Source organism: Pygocentrus nattereri, chromosome 15 (genome assembly GCF_015220715.1).
Source record: "Pygocentrus nattereri isolate fPygNat1 chromosome 15, fPygNat1.pri, whole genome shotgun sequence".
NCBI classification, from domain to species: domain Eukaryota; kingdom Metazoa; phylum Chordata; class Actinopteri; order Characiformes; family Serrasalmidae; genus Pygocentrus; species Pygocentrus nattereri.
This window is the reverse complement of record NC_051225.1, coordinates 26,443,205-26,460,855: the sequence shown is the minus strand read 5'-3', so window position 1 is coordinate 26,460,855 and position 17,651 is coordinate 26,443,205. Positions and strand designations below refer to the sequence as shown.

At 41.0% G+C, this 17,651-nt stretch overlaps 1 protein-coding gene across 2 annotated transcripts; it reads left to right on the top strand.

The window, feature by feature from the left end:
• The first annotated feature begins 149 nt into the window (after window positions 1-149).
• On the top strand, window positions 150-16,427 carry LOC108435910 (potassium voltage-gated channel subfamily G member 4). 2 transcript variants are annotated; one of them, XM_017712046.2, is made up of 3 exons: window positions 150-237; window positions 12,773-13,617; window positions 14,723-16,427. In XM_017712046.2, the coding sequence occupies exons 2-3, from the start codon at window positions 12,871-12,873 to the stop codon at window positions 15,560-15,562; spliced, it is 1,587 nt and encodes a 528-aa protein (XP_017567535.1). In that variant the 5' UTR covers window positions 150-237; window positions 12,773-12,870; the 3' UTR covers window positions 15,563-16,427. The 2 variants fall into 2 exon arrangements, with proteins under 2 accessions (XP_017567535.1, XP_017567537.1); XM_017712048.2 differs by lacking the exon at window positions 150-237 and adding an exon at window positions 10,700-12,067.
• Window positions 16,428-17,651: the final 1,224 nt, after the last annotated feature.

Genomic DNA, 17,651 nt, shown 5'->3' with positions numbered 1-17,651 from the left:
TTTTGTTTTATTTCATTTGTATGTCATCTACTATTTCCTCTTCATGAATAAATGAGTGAGGCTAACCAATTCCAAAAGCTCACACACTTGTTTCCTTGTCTACTTCTTCTTAAACAGATCTTTATGGCTGGACACTACTGTACAGATGACTTCACTCGGACTGTCATCCAGATAACACAATCACATGTAAAACGTGCTGCCATCCACATAAGGACATGTTAGGAAAACAATGAAGAGGTAATGCTCCACATGTCTGCCATCTCCATGTTAGAGTTCTCTAAGAATGTAAAATCAAGTAGGTTCTGTCCAGTGTTTCATGAGAACATCAACTAGGTCTGTGAGAAGAGCCTTGGTTTGGCCAAAGCCTTAGTGCAGGCCTCACAAGCTATTGATTCCAATCAGGCAATGTTTTAATGAATTCTGTGGTTAGTCTAACAGCCAATGCAAATGATCAGTGCACAATGCAATGCAGCTAAAGCAGTGTTGATAAAGTTGAATATGCTTTCATGACAATATCATGATTTGTAGAATGTTACAAGGAGCGATGAGGAGGCAGATGCATGTGCGGAGCAAAGCAAGATTTATTCAGGGCAAATCCAGGGTCATAGCCAAGAAAGTTCAGGGAGCCAACAGGGATAGAGCAGGGAACAGACATAACGCAAATAAACACAGACTACAGAAATGGAGGAATGGGAGGAGCCAATCGTGACATAGAAGCAGCAATGCAACCAACTTCTAGGCCTGAACATATGAAAAATTCTAGTGTATTTCTTTGAAAACTAAATAAACAGAAACTGTAATAAAAGCAAAGAAGTGGACATAATAAATATTGAAATATTTGAAATATTGTACTTAGTAACATGACAGAAATGAATCCTTAATACCATTTTAGAGCACTTTAGAGTATGTTGACTATTTTTCTCTTAGTATGCAAGTCATAAAATGGAATTCCAGAGTGATTTTCACAGCACAGATCATTACATCACCTGAATGTATATCAAGTGCATTGTGAGAGTCTTGTTATCACATACAGAAGAACATTACCTGACAGGATGTAGAATTATCAAAAAAAGTAAAACCCTGTTTCCAAAGAAGTTGTGACACTCTACAAAATGTAAATAAAAACAAAATGTAATGATGTGCAAATCATTTAATCCTTATATTTAACTGAAAATAGTACAAAAACAACATATCAATTGTTGAAACTGTGGAATTTTATTGTTGTTTGAAATATTTATGCCAAGTTTGAATTTGATGCCAGCAGTATGCTTCAAAAAAGTTGGGATGGAGGCCTGTTTACCCCTGTGTTTCATCACCTCGTCTTTTAACAACACTTTGTAAACGTTTGGGAACTGAGGAGACATTGCTGTGGTTTGAAAGTGAAATGTTTTCCCGTTCTTGATTGCTATATGATTTCAGCTGCTCAACAGCTCAGGGTCTCCTTTTGTCATATTATTTGTCTCTTAATGCATCAAATGTTTTCAATAGTTGACAGGTCTGGAATGCAGCCAGGCCAGTTTAGCAGTGCCATAGCAAGTCACATGAAGCTATAAGTTATAATACATAATAGATCTGAAAAAGAAGTGTATAAACAGTAGTAACATTGTGGATACATGATATAAATGTGATGGTGTATATGTTTACAAGATCAAGAGTCATACAGTTTCAGAGTCCAGTAAGTAAGCAAGTCTATATGGGATTTCAGGATTTGATCCAAGTGTTTGATTAGGCACATGCTGATTGGCAGGTAAGCTAGCTTTTTTTGTTTTATGTATGTGTATATATATATATATATATATATATATATATATATATATACACTCACCGGCCATTTATTAAGTACACCTGTTCAGTTGCTTGTTAACACAAATAGCTAATCAGCCAATCACATGGCTGCAACTCAATGCTTTAGGCATGTAGAGGTGGTCAAGACAACTTGCTGAAGTGCAAACCGAGCATCAGAATGGGGAAGCAAGGTGATTTAAGTGACTTTGAACATGGCGTGGTTGTTGGTGCCAGACGGGCTGGTCTGAGTATTTCAGAAACTGCTGATCTACTGGGATTTTAATGCACAACCATCTCTAGGGTTTACAGAGAATGGGCCAAAAAAGAGAAAATATCCAGTGAGCGGCAGTTGTGTGGACGAAAAGGCCTTGTTGATGTGAGAGGTCAGAGGAGAATGGGCAGACTAGTTTGAGATGATAGAAAGGCAACAGGAACTCAAATAACCAACCAAAATCTCTGAGGAATGTTTCCAACACCTTGTTGAAAGTATGCCACAAAGAATTATGGCAGTTCTGAAGGCATATATATATATATATATATATATATATATATATATATATATATATATATATATATATACAGTCGTGCTTGAAAGTTTGTGAACCCTTTAGAATTTCCTATATTTCTGCATAAATATGACCTAAAACATCATCATATTTTCACAAAAGTCCTAAAAGCAGATAAAGAGAACCCAATTAAACAAATGACACAAAAATATTTAATGACAAATAACACAAAAATACTTGTTCATTTGTTTATTTCAGATTCAGATTCAGATTCAGATTCAGATTCCTTTATTGATCCCAGGGGGAAATTGCAGTTGTTACAGTTGCAGCCATTTATGTAAAAATAAACACTTTACTAATAATTTAAAACAATATATAGAATTTACAGTATGTATAATTTAAAACAATATATAGAATTTACAGTATGTATAATTTAAAACAATATATAGAATTTACCATATGTATGTGCACCAGATTTAAGTACTCTACACACACAATTGTTGTTATTGCACATATGAACAGTTTTTTGAGTCACACACTGAGGGAGGAGTTATGGAGTTTGATGGCCACTGGTAAGAATGACTTCCTGTGGCGCTCTGTGGTGCATTTTGGTATGATGAGTCTTGAGCTGAATGAGCTCTTGTGTCTCATCACCGTGTCGTAGAGTGGGTGGGAGCCGTTGTTTATAATGGCCGGCAGCTTAGACAGCGTCCTCCTCTCCGACACTGCCGTCAGCGAGTCCAGCTCCACACCCACAACATCACCGGCCTTGCGGATCAATTTGTTGAGTCTGTTGGCATCTGCCACCCTCAGCCTGCTTCCCCAGCATGCAACAGCATAGAGGATAGCACTCGCCACCACAGACTCATAGAAGATCCTGAGCATAGTTCGGCAGATGTTGAAGGACCTCAGGCGCCTCAGAAAATAGAGACGGCTTTGGCCCTTCCTGTAGAGGGCGTCAGTGTTCTTAGCCCAGTCCAGTTTATTGTCAATATACACACCCAGATATTTGTAATCCTCCACAGTGTCCACACTGACCCCCCTGATGGACACAGGGGTCACCGGTGCCTTGTCCCTCCTCAGGTCCACCACCAGTTCCTTTGTCTTTGTCACATTGAGCTGCAGGTGGTTCCGCTCGCACCATGCGACAAAGTCCTTCACCGTTGCCCTGTACTCATCCTCCACTCCCTTGCTGATACATCCAACTATTGCAGAGTCATCAGAAAACTTCTGAAGGTGGCAAGTCTCTGTGCAGTAGCTGAAGTCCGTGGTGTAGAGGGTGAAGAGGAAGGGAGAGAGCACAGTACCTTGTGTGGAGTCTCTTCAGTTGTCTTCTCACCTGGTCAGCAGTGAGACACACTGTAGAGGAGGTGGGTGGGGGAGGGATGGAGGTGTGAGATGGGCTATCACACGAGGGGGGCAGGCTATCAGGAGGGGGAGGGGGGATGAGTGGTATGGTCTGCTGAGGACTGGCAGCAGAGGAGTCAGGCTGGGGGGGGACAGAGCCTGCCGTGTCAAATCTGTTAAAGAACAGATTTAGCATATTGGCCCTGTCCACACTGACCTCTACTCCTCTGTTGTTGTTGGACCTGAAGCTGGTGATGGTCCTCATCCCATTCCAGACCTCCCTCATGTTGTTCTGCTGGAGTTTCCACTCCAGCTTCCTCCTGTACTTGTTCTTCGCCTCCTTGATAGCTGTCCTCAGTTCCCTCTGGATCGTTCTCACCTCCTCCCTATCTCCAGCTCTGAAGGCCCTCTTCTTCCTGTTGAGGAGAGCCTTAATGTCCTTCGTTACCCACGGCTTGTTGTTTGGGTAACATTTAACAGTCCTGGTTGGGACAGTGGAGTCCACACAGAAGATAGTGTAGTCCGTGATGCACTCTGTGAGCCCGTCGATGTCCTCTCCGTGCGGCTCACAGAGTGCAGACCAATCAGTAGCCTCGAAGCAATCCTGCAGTGCCTCGTAAGTCCCACTGACCATCTACTCACTATCCGCTTGGTCACAGGCTGACTCTTCACCAGCGGCACATAACAGGAGCTGAGGTGAACCAAGTTGTGGTCTGACCTACCCAGCGGGGGAAGGGGGGAGCAGCTGTATGCGTCCTTAACATTAGCATACAGCAGGTCCAGTGTTCTTTCCTCTCTGGTGGGACAGTCCACATACTGCGTGAAGTGTGGTAGTGCCTTGGCCATAGCGACATGGTTAAAGTCACCTGATATGGCGATGAAGGCACTCGGGTGTTGCGTCTGGAGATGTGCTGTTGTTGAATAAATGACGTCACTTGCCGACGTCGGGTTGGCAGAGGGGGGAATGTAGACAGTCACGATGATGGCATGCGAATACTCGCGTGGTAAATAATATGGCCTGAGTCCGACAGCCAACAGCTCAATATCCGGGCAACAGGTACGTTCCTTGATGGTAATGTGACCAGGGTTACACCAGCGGTTATTAACTAGCACAGCGACACCACCTCCTTTGCGCTTACCGCTCTCGGTGCAGCCCCGGTCGGCCCGAACAGTCTGGAAGCCATCGATGGAAACATTGTCATCCGGGAGGTCCTGGTGTAGCCATGTCTCCGAAAAGCACATTAGACTACACTCCCGGTACTCCCTCTGACTCCTGGCTAGTGCTGTCAGCTCGTCCATCTTATTCGCCAGCGACCTCACGTTGCCCATGATGACGGAGGGGAGACGCGGCTTATATCCCTTCTTCTCCATAAGCCTCCGCCGTCTCTCCCTCGCTTTCCCCGTGCGCTGGTTAATTCCCCCTCTGCAACCCCTGTGCGTCCGTCTCCAAAGCTCTTCGGGAATGTTCTTTGTCCTGGTCGCCATGCCGACCGGCTGCAGCGCGATCAGCTGCTTTAGGAAAAGCTTATTTAGGAAAATGATACAATATTACATATTTGTGAGTGGTGAAAGTATGTGAAGCTTTGCTTTCAGTATCTGATGTGACCCCCCTGTGCAGCAATAATTGCAACTAAACGTTTCCAGTATCTGTTGAGCAGTCCTGCACACCGGCTTGGAGGAATTTTAGCCCATTCCTCCATACAGAACAGCTTCAACTCTGGGATGTTGGTGGGTTTCTTCACATTAACTGCTCGCTTCAGGTCCTTCCACAACATTTCAATGGGATTAAGGTCAGGATTTTGACTTGGCCATTCCAAAACATAAAGTTTATTCTTCTTTAACCATTCTTTGGCAGAACGACTTGTGTGCTTAGGGTCTTTATCTTGCTGCATGACTCACCTTCTCTTGAGATTCAGTTCATGGACAGATATCCTGACATTTTCCTTTAGAATTCTCTGATATAATTCATAATTCATTGTTCCATCAATGATGGCAAGCCGTCCTGGCCCAGATGCAGCAAAACAGGCCCAAACCATGATACTACCACCACCATGTTTCACAGATGGGATAATGTTCTTATGCAGGAATGCAGTGTTTACCTTTCTCCAAACATACGCATTTCATTTAAACCAAAAAGTTCTGTTTTGGTCTCATCCTTCCACAAAACATTCTTCCAATAGCCTTCTGGCTTATCCAGGTGATCTTTAGCAAACTGCAGACGAGCAGCAATATTCTTTTTGGAGAGCAGTGGCTTTCACCTTGCAACCCTGCCATGCACAGCATTGTTGTTCAGTGTTCTCCTGATGGTTGACTCATGAACATTAACATTAGCTAATGTGAGAAAAGCCTTCAGTTGCTTAGAAGTTACCCTGTGGTCCTTTGTGACCTCGCTGACTATTACACGCCTTGCTCTTGGAGTGATCTTTGTTGGTCAACCACTCCTGGGGAGGGAAACAATGGTCTTGAATTTCTTCCATTTGTACACAATCTGTCTGACTGTGGATTGGTGGAGTCCAAACTATTTAGAGATAGTTTTCTAACCTTTTCCAGCCTGATGAGCATCAACAACTCTTTTTCTAAGGTCCTCAGAAATCTTCTTTGTTCGGGCCATAATACATTTCCATAAACATGTGTTGTGAAGAACAGACTTTGATAGAGCCCTGTTCTTTAAATAAAACAGGATGCCCACTCACACCTGATTGTCATTCCATTGATTGAAAACACCTGACTCTAATTTCACCTTTAAATTAACTGCTAATCCTACAGGTTCACATACTTTTGCCACTCACAAATATGCAATATTGTATCATTTTCCTCAATAAACAAATGACCAAGTACAATATTTTTGTGTCCTTTGTCTAACTGGGTTCTCTTTATCTACTTTTAGGACTTGTGTGAAAATCTGATGATGTTTTGGGTCATATTTATGCAGAAATATAGAAAATTCTATATAAACCTTCAAGCACTGCTGTATATAGTTATGTATATTTGGGGCCAGTTGTGGGCTGGAGGTTGGAGAACCAGCCTTGTGACTGGAAGGTTGTCAGTTCGATCGCCTGAGCCAACAGGACGTGACTGAGGTGCCCTTGAGCAGGACACCCAACCTCCAACTGCTCCCTGGGCACTGTGGATAGGGCTCACTGTGTAAGTGGTGTTTGACTGCATGGATGGGTTTAATTGTGGAGGTGAAATTTCTCCATTGTGGGTCTTATAAGGGTCACTTAATCATTAATTAATATTTTTTTTCCCCCTGATGCTGACAAATAACTGGAGGCCATTTCAACTGAAATTAAGTAATTAAAGAGTGGGCTCTGACTTTTGCATAGTATTGTATGTATGACCAAAATGAAATATTTAACCGCTTCTTGGTCTTGATTCCTGCTAACAATGCTAAAACCTTGCCTTTTGCGCAGTACAGCTATTTATGAAATGGGACACATATCAGAAAGTCATGTCTCATTTATTTTAAGGGATGAATCAGTCTCAAAATTTTCTGTTTTCCGGTAGTGTGGGACAGGCACTGCTTAGAATTCATGTTACATTCTGTTTTTGAGCACTTGAGTTAAATGGGCTATTATGTTAAAATCAGAGTGAGTCAGTCGGCTTCAGAGCTCGGATTTTGACGAAACACTTTCAAGATGATATAATTATTAACTTTTTTTTTTATTTGTGTCCCTTTTGAACAAAAAAAAGTTGCTGAACTATTCAGTTTTGGAGTTTATGGTTGCATTAGTGTGCACCACTGAATGAAATTGTAGGGAAAAGAACAAACCTGATAAAAGTAGCACTGCTTATGAAGTTTCAGAAGACGTGTTGTGGTGTTGTCCATTACTGAAAAGTGCTTGGGTGTTGATGATTAATGATTTCTGTACTAGTCATAATGACACCAAAACTTATGATAGCATTAATGAAAGGTGATAAGAGCTCTAAACTAAGCTCAAAGGGTACAGTGCTGGGTTACAGATGAAAATATTCACTCTATTTCTCTTACTCAATACTTAATGGCAGATATTGTCCATTAAGATCATCATACTCTAACTTTCTAGGTTTATTTCTAGGATATAGGTGTAACTATATAAATTCCCCTGTTTTACTTCACATGAATCATGAGAGATTATTCAGATATCCCCATCTCCTAATACTGCGTTAATGCATGTGTGGTTGGACTGCAATAAGCTCTCACCCAGGCAATTTTCTTTTCTAATCGATCCCAATTTCCTCTGAACACTTAGCAATCTGTTGGTTAAAAGAGTCCATTTTACAGTCAACCCATCTTCCTGCTCATTTAAGTTTAGAGACTGTAAGATTATAGTGGCTCTTTCTGGCCAGAATGGCCAAAGTACAATAATAAAAGTGCCCACATCTAAATCTTACTTGTATTTTATTTCCTCCTCTGAGGTCCATTTGCAATGTGCATATGGGTTAATGAAGCAAAAGATCATAATTCATTCATACATGACCATTATACAAGATTTCTGTAGCCCTTTCAAGGCCTCTATGACTGGTTGTTCTGTAAAGTGCCTTTTTTTTTTTAAAGTGAAAGACTCAAACACTCCTTATAACTTTACTGTGAATTGGTTGGGCTAGCCTGCAGTTGGCTGAACAGACAACAAAAAAACTGTAGAAGTTTCTATTTCTTCTAAAATTATTTGCAAGATTTATGTTCATATATGAGGATTTCAAAGAGATTTGTCTTCAATCTGCATTTTTGCTGTTTGGACAGACAAGGGAAGATCGTTTCACCAGTTAGGCACCAATACAGAGAAAAGTCTGGGATGTTTTGCATGTATTGTGAGGAATAGTGGTCAAGTCGACCAGTGCCTGAGGTTTAAAGGGCCCAAGGTATGATGCAGGACTGGACTGTTACTATTACTATTATTTTGGCTTTGTAAGGAATAATAAGAATTATGGTTTTAACAGTGGTGGACAAAGTACACAAACCATGTACTTGAGTTAAAGTAGAGATATCCAAGGTAAAATATTACTTCAGTAAAACTAGAAGTTCCTCCCTTTAGACCTCCCCTTGAGTAATAGAGTATTGCATCTGTAGGTCTCTGTTCATAAACATAAACTAGCCAAAATGAATTTACCATAAAAAGGAATAGTATTTTTATAAGTCAGTCACGACTCCATATGTGTACATATTCCTATATTGTAATCTATTTACACAAGCTTAGGTTAGAGTCTGGAGTTTTTTCCATCATTTATGTAGGAAACTTTTATGCTGTTGCACTGTCATTGAACTGCATGTTTGCACTGGGTTGGTATGCCCAACAGGTCAAAACAAGCTCAAAACAAAGTGCGTGCTGTGCAAATTGGTGTTCTTGCTTCACGCTTCTTTTGTTTTTATACACACCTAAGCCAAAAGGAATGACAGGGTTCTCAAAATGTAGTGGAGGAAAAAATAAGATATTTGACTTTGAAATGTAGTGGAGTGAAAGTAAAAAGCCACCCAAAATGGAAAAACTTCGGTAAAATACTTAAGTACAGTAACGAATTGCATTTACTTAGTAACTGTCCACCGCTGGGTTTCAAATCTAATTGCAGCTACAGGACAAAGTAAGGGAATGCAGCAGAAAAGTGAGCGTGAACTTTGAAAGACTGAAGACAAGTAGTGATCCTGCATTCCGGATCAGTTGCAAGGGCCCAATGGCACACACAAGAAACCTGGCCAGATGTGAGTTTCAGTAATCCAAGACAAAAAACTGAACAAATATCTTTCTGGGAGAATAAAAGGGTGCAGTCTTACATAATGTCTACTCATCTCTGTGCACTCTTAATCTATCAGTGTTAAGTTTGGCCTTGCAATTGTTAGTTTGCAGGCCAACCTGAAACTACATGTGAAACCTATTTAGTTGTTATCGCTTGGCACACTAGATTAGTTTTTAGCAATTAGTATGTTTAGGACAGAGCTTACTACACTCAGTAGAGACTAGGCACTAGGCATTTTAGCCCTACTTTTATTTTAAATGTCAACCTTAAATACAGCCAAAAGCAGATTGAATTATGGAAAATAATATAAGAAGAATTCAGCATCTATTAGGTTCTATTAGGAACCTGTTGATTTAAACGCCCTTATAATAGAAGCCAGTCAGTGGCAGATGTCTGGAAATAAACATTTAAAATATGATCTAATGCAAAGACATCAAGGTTCTCTTGAATTTAATAAAGGCTTTTTACACTCACACATCTCATTTAATTTCATTATTTTTGTAACACTTTCAATGAATGTCAATGAATGTCTGTAAGCCTCTATAAACACATTTATAACATGTTATAAATCATTCATAAGGCATTATAAACATGATTATAAATCTATATAAAAATGAATTACACTGTATTCCACTTTATAGCCATGTTCATACATTATGAATTGTCAATATAATGCAAAGTGGTGTTAATAACATGCTATACTGGCAGTGCCAAAGAAGTCAGTCCCAGCACGGAGAGCATAAAGACAAATACAAAGTTTATTTATGTCCTGTGATTTCCGATATTTTATATCTCAGCACTGGTGCTGTTTGGGCTGCATCTATGAGTTTTCAGTCCTGAATATTCAGATGCTCCAAACAGACTGTCCAGCCTTGAATCACTCCTACAATGTGCTTTTCTTACTCAGCGCTCTCATTTTAAATGTTACGTTACATCACAGTAAACTAAGTACAAAAACACTTCTGATGGCATCACTAAACTTTTAAACTCTGACATTTGAAGCCTGTAATGTGCTTTATTGTGTATGTTTTAGTGTTTCAGTAAATCCTTCAGTAAATACTTCACTCTTAACACAGGAGCAGGCTTTAGTTCACTATGCTTCACTTTACTTAGAGCAGACAAATACAACTTCTGAGCTCTTATAATTTGTTATGAACAGTATTTATAATGCATTATGTTAACAAATCATAATGAATAATAAGCATGGCTATAACGTGTAATGCATTTTTATAAATATTTATAGCCATGGTGATGATGCCTTATGAATGCATTATAACATGCTATGACTGTGTTTATAGATGCTTACAAGTGTGACATTCACACAAAGTATTTTTTTTTAAAGAACCATCCATGGAAAAGTTCTCTTAAAGATACAGTTTACTGAGAGTGAACTTTGATACTTGTGATGCTACTAATACTACATACTACAGTTTGTGTTTAGACTAGAATTGGTACACTAGGATAGACAACTCTGTGCCTAAAAAACAATTATATAATTGAATAGAGAAGATGACAGCACACCCATCACAGTATACTAGCCAAGCCATCTCGCTTTATGTAGCCTGTAGTTATGGATTGGCATAGAGGTGCGTTTTTCTTTGTATGATTTCCTAATCAGGATATTTGAGAAGGATCGGGGGTGAGTAAGAAAACTTAGCTGTGGGCTTTAAGTAGGGCCCTTTACGTCACCACACTTGATAAGGTTCTCATGTTTTCCTCTACATGCTCAGGCCATCCCATTACAAGTAACCCGAGCTCCAGAGCAGGGCAAGGAAAGGAAATGAGAGCCCAGCATGAAAAACAAACACGATTATGGTACAGCGACTGCTAGTCAACTCCAAATGCCTCAGAGCCTGACTGGACGATAAATGTTTTCTGTACTGTACAGTTGGATGAAGTCAGCATGGGTCCTCAGATGTCAACTGACTCACTGTTCAGATATCATCATCCGTCTGCAGGAGATTACAGTTAATCCCTGATATTCATTCAGTCTGCAGATCAGGGTCAAGTAATCACAGGCCGTGTGTTTCACCTTCAAAGTTAGACAAAAACAAACAAAAAAACAATAACAACAACATAACAAACATTTGTTTAATAATGTAGCTATCACTTGCTTTAAAAGCACTAACTTATAAAAGCTTGGTTGGCACTTTACTGCAAGCAAATTAACACCCACTCAGCCAAACTCCCTCTCTCCCTCTCCCTCCCTCTCCCTCTCTCTCTCACACTCTCTCTCTTTCTCTCTCTCGCTTATTCTCTCCCCCCACCTTTCTTTTTCTCCCTCACAAACACAACTGGTCCATCCGAAAAGAAGATGAGATAACATAATAACAGGTTTTCAGAGGACATCCTAATCGGTTTTATTCCAGGCTTTGGAAGAGTACTTTTTTTTTGCGAAGGGATTCAGGGTGATGTTTATAGGACTAGCGGATTACTTCTCTGAGTCCGAACACAAAATTACGAGAAAGCACCGGGGTGACCCATGCGAGCCCTCCATCCTCAACAGCACTTTCATCAGATACTCGATTGCTTTTAAGCGCAATAGGACGAGGACTGTGCCATCACCCAGCCCAAACTATTTCCACAGAAGCTTTTTATTGTCCCAAGTGACAAAAACGTAAATCATCTGTCATCTACCTTTAAGATCGAAGAGATTGTTATTGCACTGGAGCCGAGGAGCATTTATAAACAGTACACATTTTCTTCTGCCATATAAGGTGAGTGCCAGATTTGCTTTTTCCATCTTATTTCAGGACAGTTTCCTTTTTAGACAGTGACTTCACAGATGCATCGTGATGGTGGTTTAGTTGGGCAGTAATAATGGTAGAAACTTGTTTATGACTGAGACAAAGTGGAGGATTAGGACTGATGCCAGTTATGTCCATATACAGTCTACAACGGAGTTCCATGTAAACAGCACTGCTCTTGTTTTGCAGTGGTAATGGGAAAATTATCCCCACAGGACGTTGCTCTTATGTACCAATCACCTCTCTCTCACAAACACATGCCATACTCATATGTATAAATGTCTTCCATTGCATTGTGGTAGGACATCACTGTCAAATTGATATATACAGATGCTGTAAGAATATCTTTAACTGCAGGATTATTGTTTACTTATTCATTTTTGGGCTTTTTATGCAGCAACTACTATAAATTATTAAGTAACTACATAACAGTAATAAGTAAGTAACATAGTTATGTCTGAGGAAGGTGTTGGCTTGTATATGGCCTCAAGGTTGTCAGGGTTAATCCCTTAAACTAGGCTATTATTTGGTTATCATTAAGCTTATTATCTAGTATTTGCATTGAATTTATTTAAACCGTTCAGTAACTGTGACACTATTATGTAGGATGGAATGGCTATCTGGGCCCACCAGTGGATCACTATGTTAATTTTTTTTCATTTCTTTTCATTACAGTGCTCCTGTTTTGGCATCCTTCACTGATTCTTATACTCTGAAAGCACAGACGCCAGTATCTGACTGCAGCGACTGCACTTGCGTGGCCAAATGCCATCATGCCTATCATCAGTAATACCAATGACTTCAGCAATTTCTCAGTCAGCACAGATGACAGCAGCCTTGACCGATTTTTCACAGAGATTCCAGAGACAGAGACCATCAAGGGGGTGTATTTTCAGCGAGCCCAGCTACTGCGTGACCCGTCTGCCATAAGGCAGGTCAACCACAATGAACTGGCCCTCATTAACGTAGGAGGTGATCACTACGCCTTCTCCTGGAGCACGCTGGATGAGTTTCCGCTGTCCCGCCTGGGCAGACTGCGGCATTGCACTCGGCCGGAGGACATTGCAAGTCTCTGTGATGACTACGATGAGGTGCGCCGGGAATTCTTTTTTGACCGTAGCTCTGCCACCTTCAGAGTCATCCTCAACTTCCTTGCAGCAGGAAAACTGCGACTGCTCCGGCACGTCTGTGCTGTGTCCTTGTCAGATGAGCTAGACTACTGGGGAATTGACCCTACCCACATGGAACGCTGCTGCCGCCGCCGAATGATGACGCGCCTTGAAGAAGTGGCTGAGAGGAAGCAGAAGGATGAGGAGAGGAGGCAGAAGAGGCTGCAGAACAGGCCCTCAGAGGAGAAGGGTTACCGAGCCCTCATGAGCCGCCTGAGGGACGTGGTGGAAAACCCACACTCTGGATGGCTGGGCAGAACCTTCGCCTGCTTTTCTGTGGTCATGATCGCTGTGACTGTGGTCAGCCTGTGCATCAGCACCATGCCTGATCTAAGAGAGGAAGAGAGCCGGGTGGGTGAACCTGGATCAGCACCCCGTGGGAAACTCATTGTTTCATTGCTATATAGCAGCAGTTCCCGCCCCTGTTCCAGTAAATACTAGGAAATCCAATATTATTCAGGGGGCTGAAAGCTTGATAAATTGATTTTATCATGAAATTTAAGAATTTATCATTTTGAAAACTACTAAATGTGAATGGAAGAAGTACAAGGTAAAAGCATAAAACCAATGTTTCTGAATCCTGGTCCTAGAGTACCCCTTTGCCCCTTTGTGCCCCTTTGTACCCCTTTGCCGACAGGGAGGCAGGTCTAAGATCAGGGTTAGCAACTTGTGTATAAGGCTTTTCCAATTGCGTAAGACAATCTTAACATGCATCTTTTAATGCAGCGATGAATTATGTATTCATTGACAACAAGTAGTCAAAGTATTGAGGTGGTATTCATCACAGGCACATGCCAGTTTTTAGTGCAGTGCTGTCTGAGTTGCCACTTTCAGCCTCACCCTTTATACAGAAAGATTCCCTGAATCTTTCTATGATATTATCCTCAAATCCTTTCAATTTCTTGTTGAGGAACATTGCTCAACCCATCCTTCCCTTTCCTTGATGCTCCATTCACACCCAAGAAAGATAGCATCACCTGTTTGAAATAGATTTGAATGTCAAACCCAGACACAGATTAACCCCAAGCTTAGACTTCAATAACATTATTAATAGTGAAACAATATTGGAATGGAAGGAAGTCTATGATTAAGCTTAATCCATGTTGAATAATATTATATTTGATAATAATGAATGTTAAGCCCTTAAACACTTAATGTGTGTCCACACTTAGTTCCTTACTCTCCTACTCTTCTTACTGGCTGCCCCATATGCCAACAATCCAGTTTGAAACACTTCTTATAACTTTCAATGTGAATGGGTGGGGCTTAACTGAATAAGAATAAATTATTTTCAATTAATTAAAACGAGGATGTTTATGCAGACCATATGGACCAGGGAGTGAACGTGTTTATATACTAAATCTACATAATAAACTCTTTTATCAAAAAAAAAACAGCACTTGTAAAAGAAAACTTAACTTTAAGATTAATATTGTCTAATTTTATTCATATGCAGGGGGAATGCTCACAGAAGTGTCAGCACATGTTCATTCTGGAGACTGTGTGCGTGGTTTGGTTTTCTCTGGAGTTAGCCTTGCGCTTTCTGCAGGCACGCAGCAAACTGGAGTTTGTTCGTGGGCCGCTGAATATCATCGACACGATAGCCATTCTGCCGTACTACATCTCCCTAGTGGTGGATGAGAACGACAGCAGCATGGGTGATCCTGGGGCAGGAAGAGGGTACCTGGACAAGCTAGGCTTGATCCTGCGGGTCATGCGTGCCCTGCGGATCCTCTATGTGATGCGGCTGGCCAGGCACTCCTTGGGACTGCAGACTCTAGGTCTGACCATGCAGAGGAGCATGCGGGAGTTTGGCCTGCTGCTCCTTTTCCTCTGTGTAGCCGTGGCTCTCTTCTCCCCCCTTGTCCATCTGGCAGAGAATGATCTGGCAGCTGGCACAGTTGTGGGGCCGCACAGCTTCAGCAGCATCCCGGCCTCCTACTGGTGGGCCATCATCTCCATGACGACGGTTGGTTACGGTGACATGGTGCCACGCAGCATCCCCGGCCAAGTGGTGGCCTTTAGCAGTATCTTAAGTGGCATCCTCATTATGGCCTTCCCGGCCACCTCCATCTTCCATATGTTCTCCCGCTCCTACAATGAGCTCAAGCAAGAGCATGAGATGCTGTGCAAGGAAGAACGAGTGGCCTTCCTGGCAGCCAGTGCTGTACAGGAGGTCAGGAAAGAGGCAGAGAGAAACCCCTACTCCTGGCCACAATTGGACAGCAACAAACCCTATCAGGTTGAGAATGGTACTGGAGTTAACCAACCTGTCTTCACAGCCACAGCATGTTGAGACGTGCTACAGATGACGGGACTATATGAGCAGATGTGACAGCGCTTGTTGTGGTTTCTTCTTAGAAACAGAAAAAAGAATTTTACAATTTCACAACCAAGTGTGATTAAGTTTTTAATTCAGCATTTTCAGTCTCTAAGGCTTTGATCAGACAAGCAGCACGAATCCAATTTTTTTGTCATATCCAATTTCAGCAGAAGACTTTCACCATTATGAACAGAAAACTCACTTGAAATGCAATTTCATTCAATTGTTTGTGGTTTTGGATCTGCTTTAGATCAGGACTTCTCTAACTTGAATTTCCGGCCAGTCTGTCAGACCATACAAATCAGATTTGGTTGCTTGTAACTTGGAGCGTCGACCTCTTAAAATCAGATTTAAGAAGCAAATATGATTTGCCCAGCAGTGTGAACAAAGCCTAAAAGCACTCCCACTCACCCCCACCTGCATTTCATGTATCTCATCGTGCAACCTAAATTTTGGTTTGTGCACAAACCCGTCATAAATGCTGCTGCAATGCAAAAATAAATAGCCTAGTGATCAGTGTGTGTGGCTGAACTTACAATTTCCAAAGGTGACCAGCTTTACTGCAGATCTAGTAACTCTGGCATTAGTATCTAGCAAATGCTTATCTACCAACAACATGGAATTGATTGTCCCAAAAATAACAATCCGTGCTTAAGCTGTGAAATAGCAATAACAATGTGATATATTTTAAAGCATGTACCATTAGTCTAGCTGGATATGTAATTGTTCAAAATCTTGTTTGTCTGGTTGACCTTTATTGTGTGCAACTGTAATACAACCGTATCTGTACTTGCCTATGTTTGTTTGACAATATAAAGTATGGTTGACTACATCTAAATCAGCCTAATTTTGACTTGTGCCAATGAAAATATATTCTTCATTCAGATTTTTTTAGGTGAATATTGTTGCTGTCAAAACAAAAAACAAATGGTGACATTAGGGAAAAAAGTAAAATCATGTATGCTGTGAATTTAAGATTTTTTTATGTTCGTCCATTTCTACTGGTCCATTACTTATGTTCACACAATGTAAAGACTAGCTGCTATTTTCAAATGTGCAATACGATTATAACCATGATAGAAACATTTTACATTTTCATATGACAGTGGCGATACACAGCACTGTGCATAAATTAGAGAAAACCCTTTGATTTAACTAATTTATTTCATTTACAGTCAAAACAGCCATTAAGTACAAGTTAATAATTTACCATATTACATTTATTTATAAGGAGATTCGCTATAAGATCATTCACAACTGGTTGGTATGGTGTAGTGGGTAACACTTCTGCCTTCTATGCTGTAGACTGGGGTTAAATCCCCCGACTGGGCAAACACCTTACACTATACCAATAAGAGTCCTTGGGCAAGACGCCTAACACTACCTTCACCTTCCTGTATAAAAATGCTCAAATTGTAAGTCGCTCTGGATAAGAGTGTCTGCCAAATGCCATAAATGTAAATGTTTGTAAGGCTGTGTCATTGTCAAGATGCCCTTACTGAGAAAAGCAAATAGACAAATAAGAGGAACATTTGCAAATCAAACAAAGAAGCTGCTGCTTTTCTCAGAATAATTAACTGACCATCTCAGAGTCCAGACCTTATACTGACTTGGATTGCGAGAAGGAGAAAACACAACCGACATATACAAAAAGAGTAACATTTACTTAATGGCCATTCTACCTGATAATTAAATAAATTAAGGGTGGTCCCTGACTTTTGCACAGTACTGTACCTTTGCAAACTCTCAGGATCAGTTCAGCAGGGAGATATCATACAGGACAGCTGTTTCTACACAATTACCACTGATAACCTTTATTCAGTGTACTGCTGTGCATGGTTTACATTGTCTGTCGCAGACATAAACAGATGACAGACATAAACATAGCAGTTACTGAGGTAGAAGAACCTCGGTAAAACAGTGTAAGCAATGTTCCAGATAGTGCAAGTAGAGCATCAAAAGAGTTGTGTATCTGGAGTGTGTTTGTGAGGGGGGCGGGGGTGGCTCAGTCCTTGTGAGTTTAAGAACCTGATTGCTTGAGGAATAAAGCTGTTGCAGAGTC

Excerpts from the sequence above, each read along its gene's own strand:
- LOC108435910 (XM_017712046.2), top strand. The coding sequence starts at position 12,871 with ATGCCTATCATCAGTAATACCAATGACTTCAGCAATTTCTCAGTCAGC. Across the intron at positions 13,618-14,722 it reads TAAGAGAGGAAGAGAGCCGG|GGGGAATGCTCACAGAAGTG; the intron begins GTGGGTGAACCT and ends ATTCATATGCAG.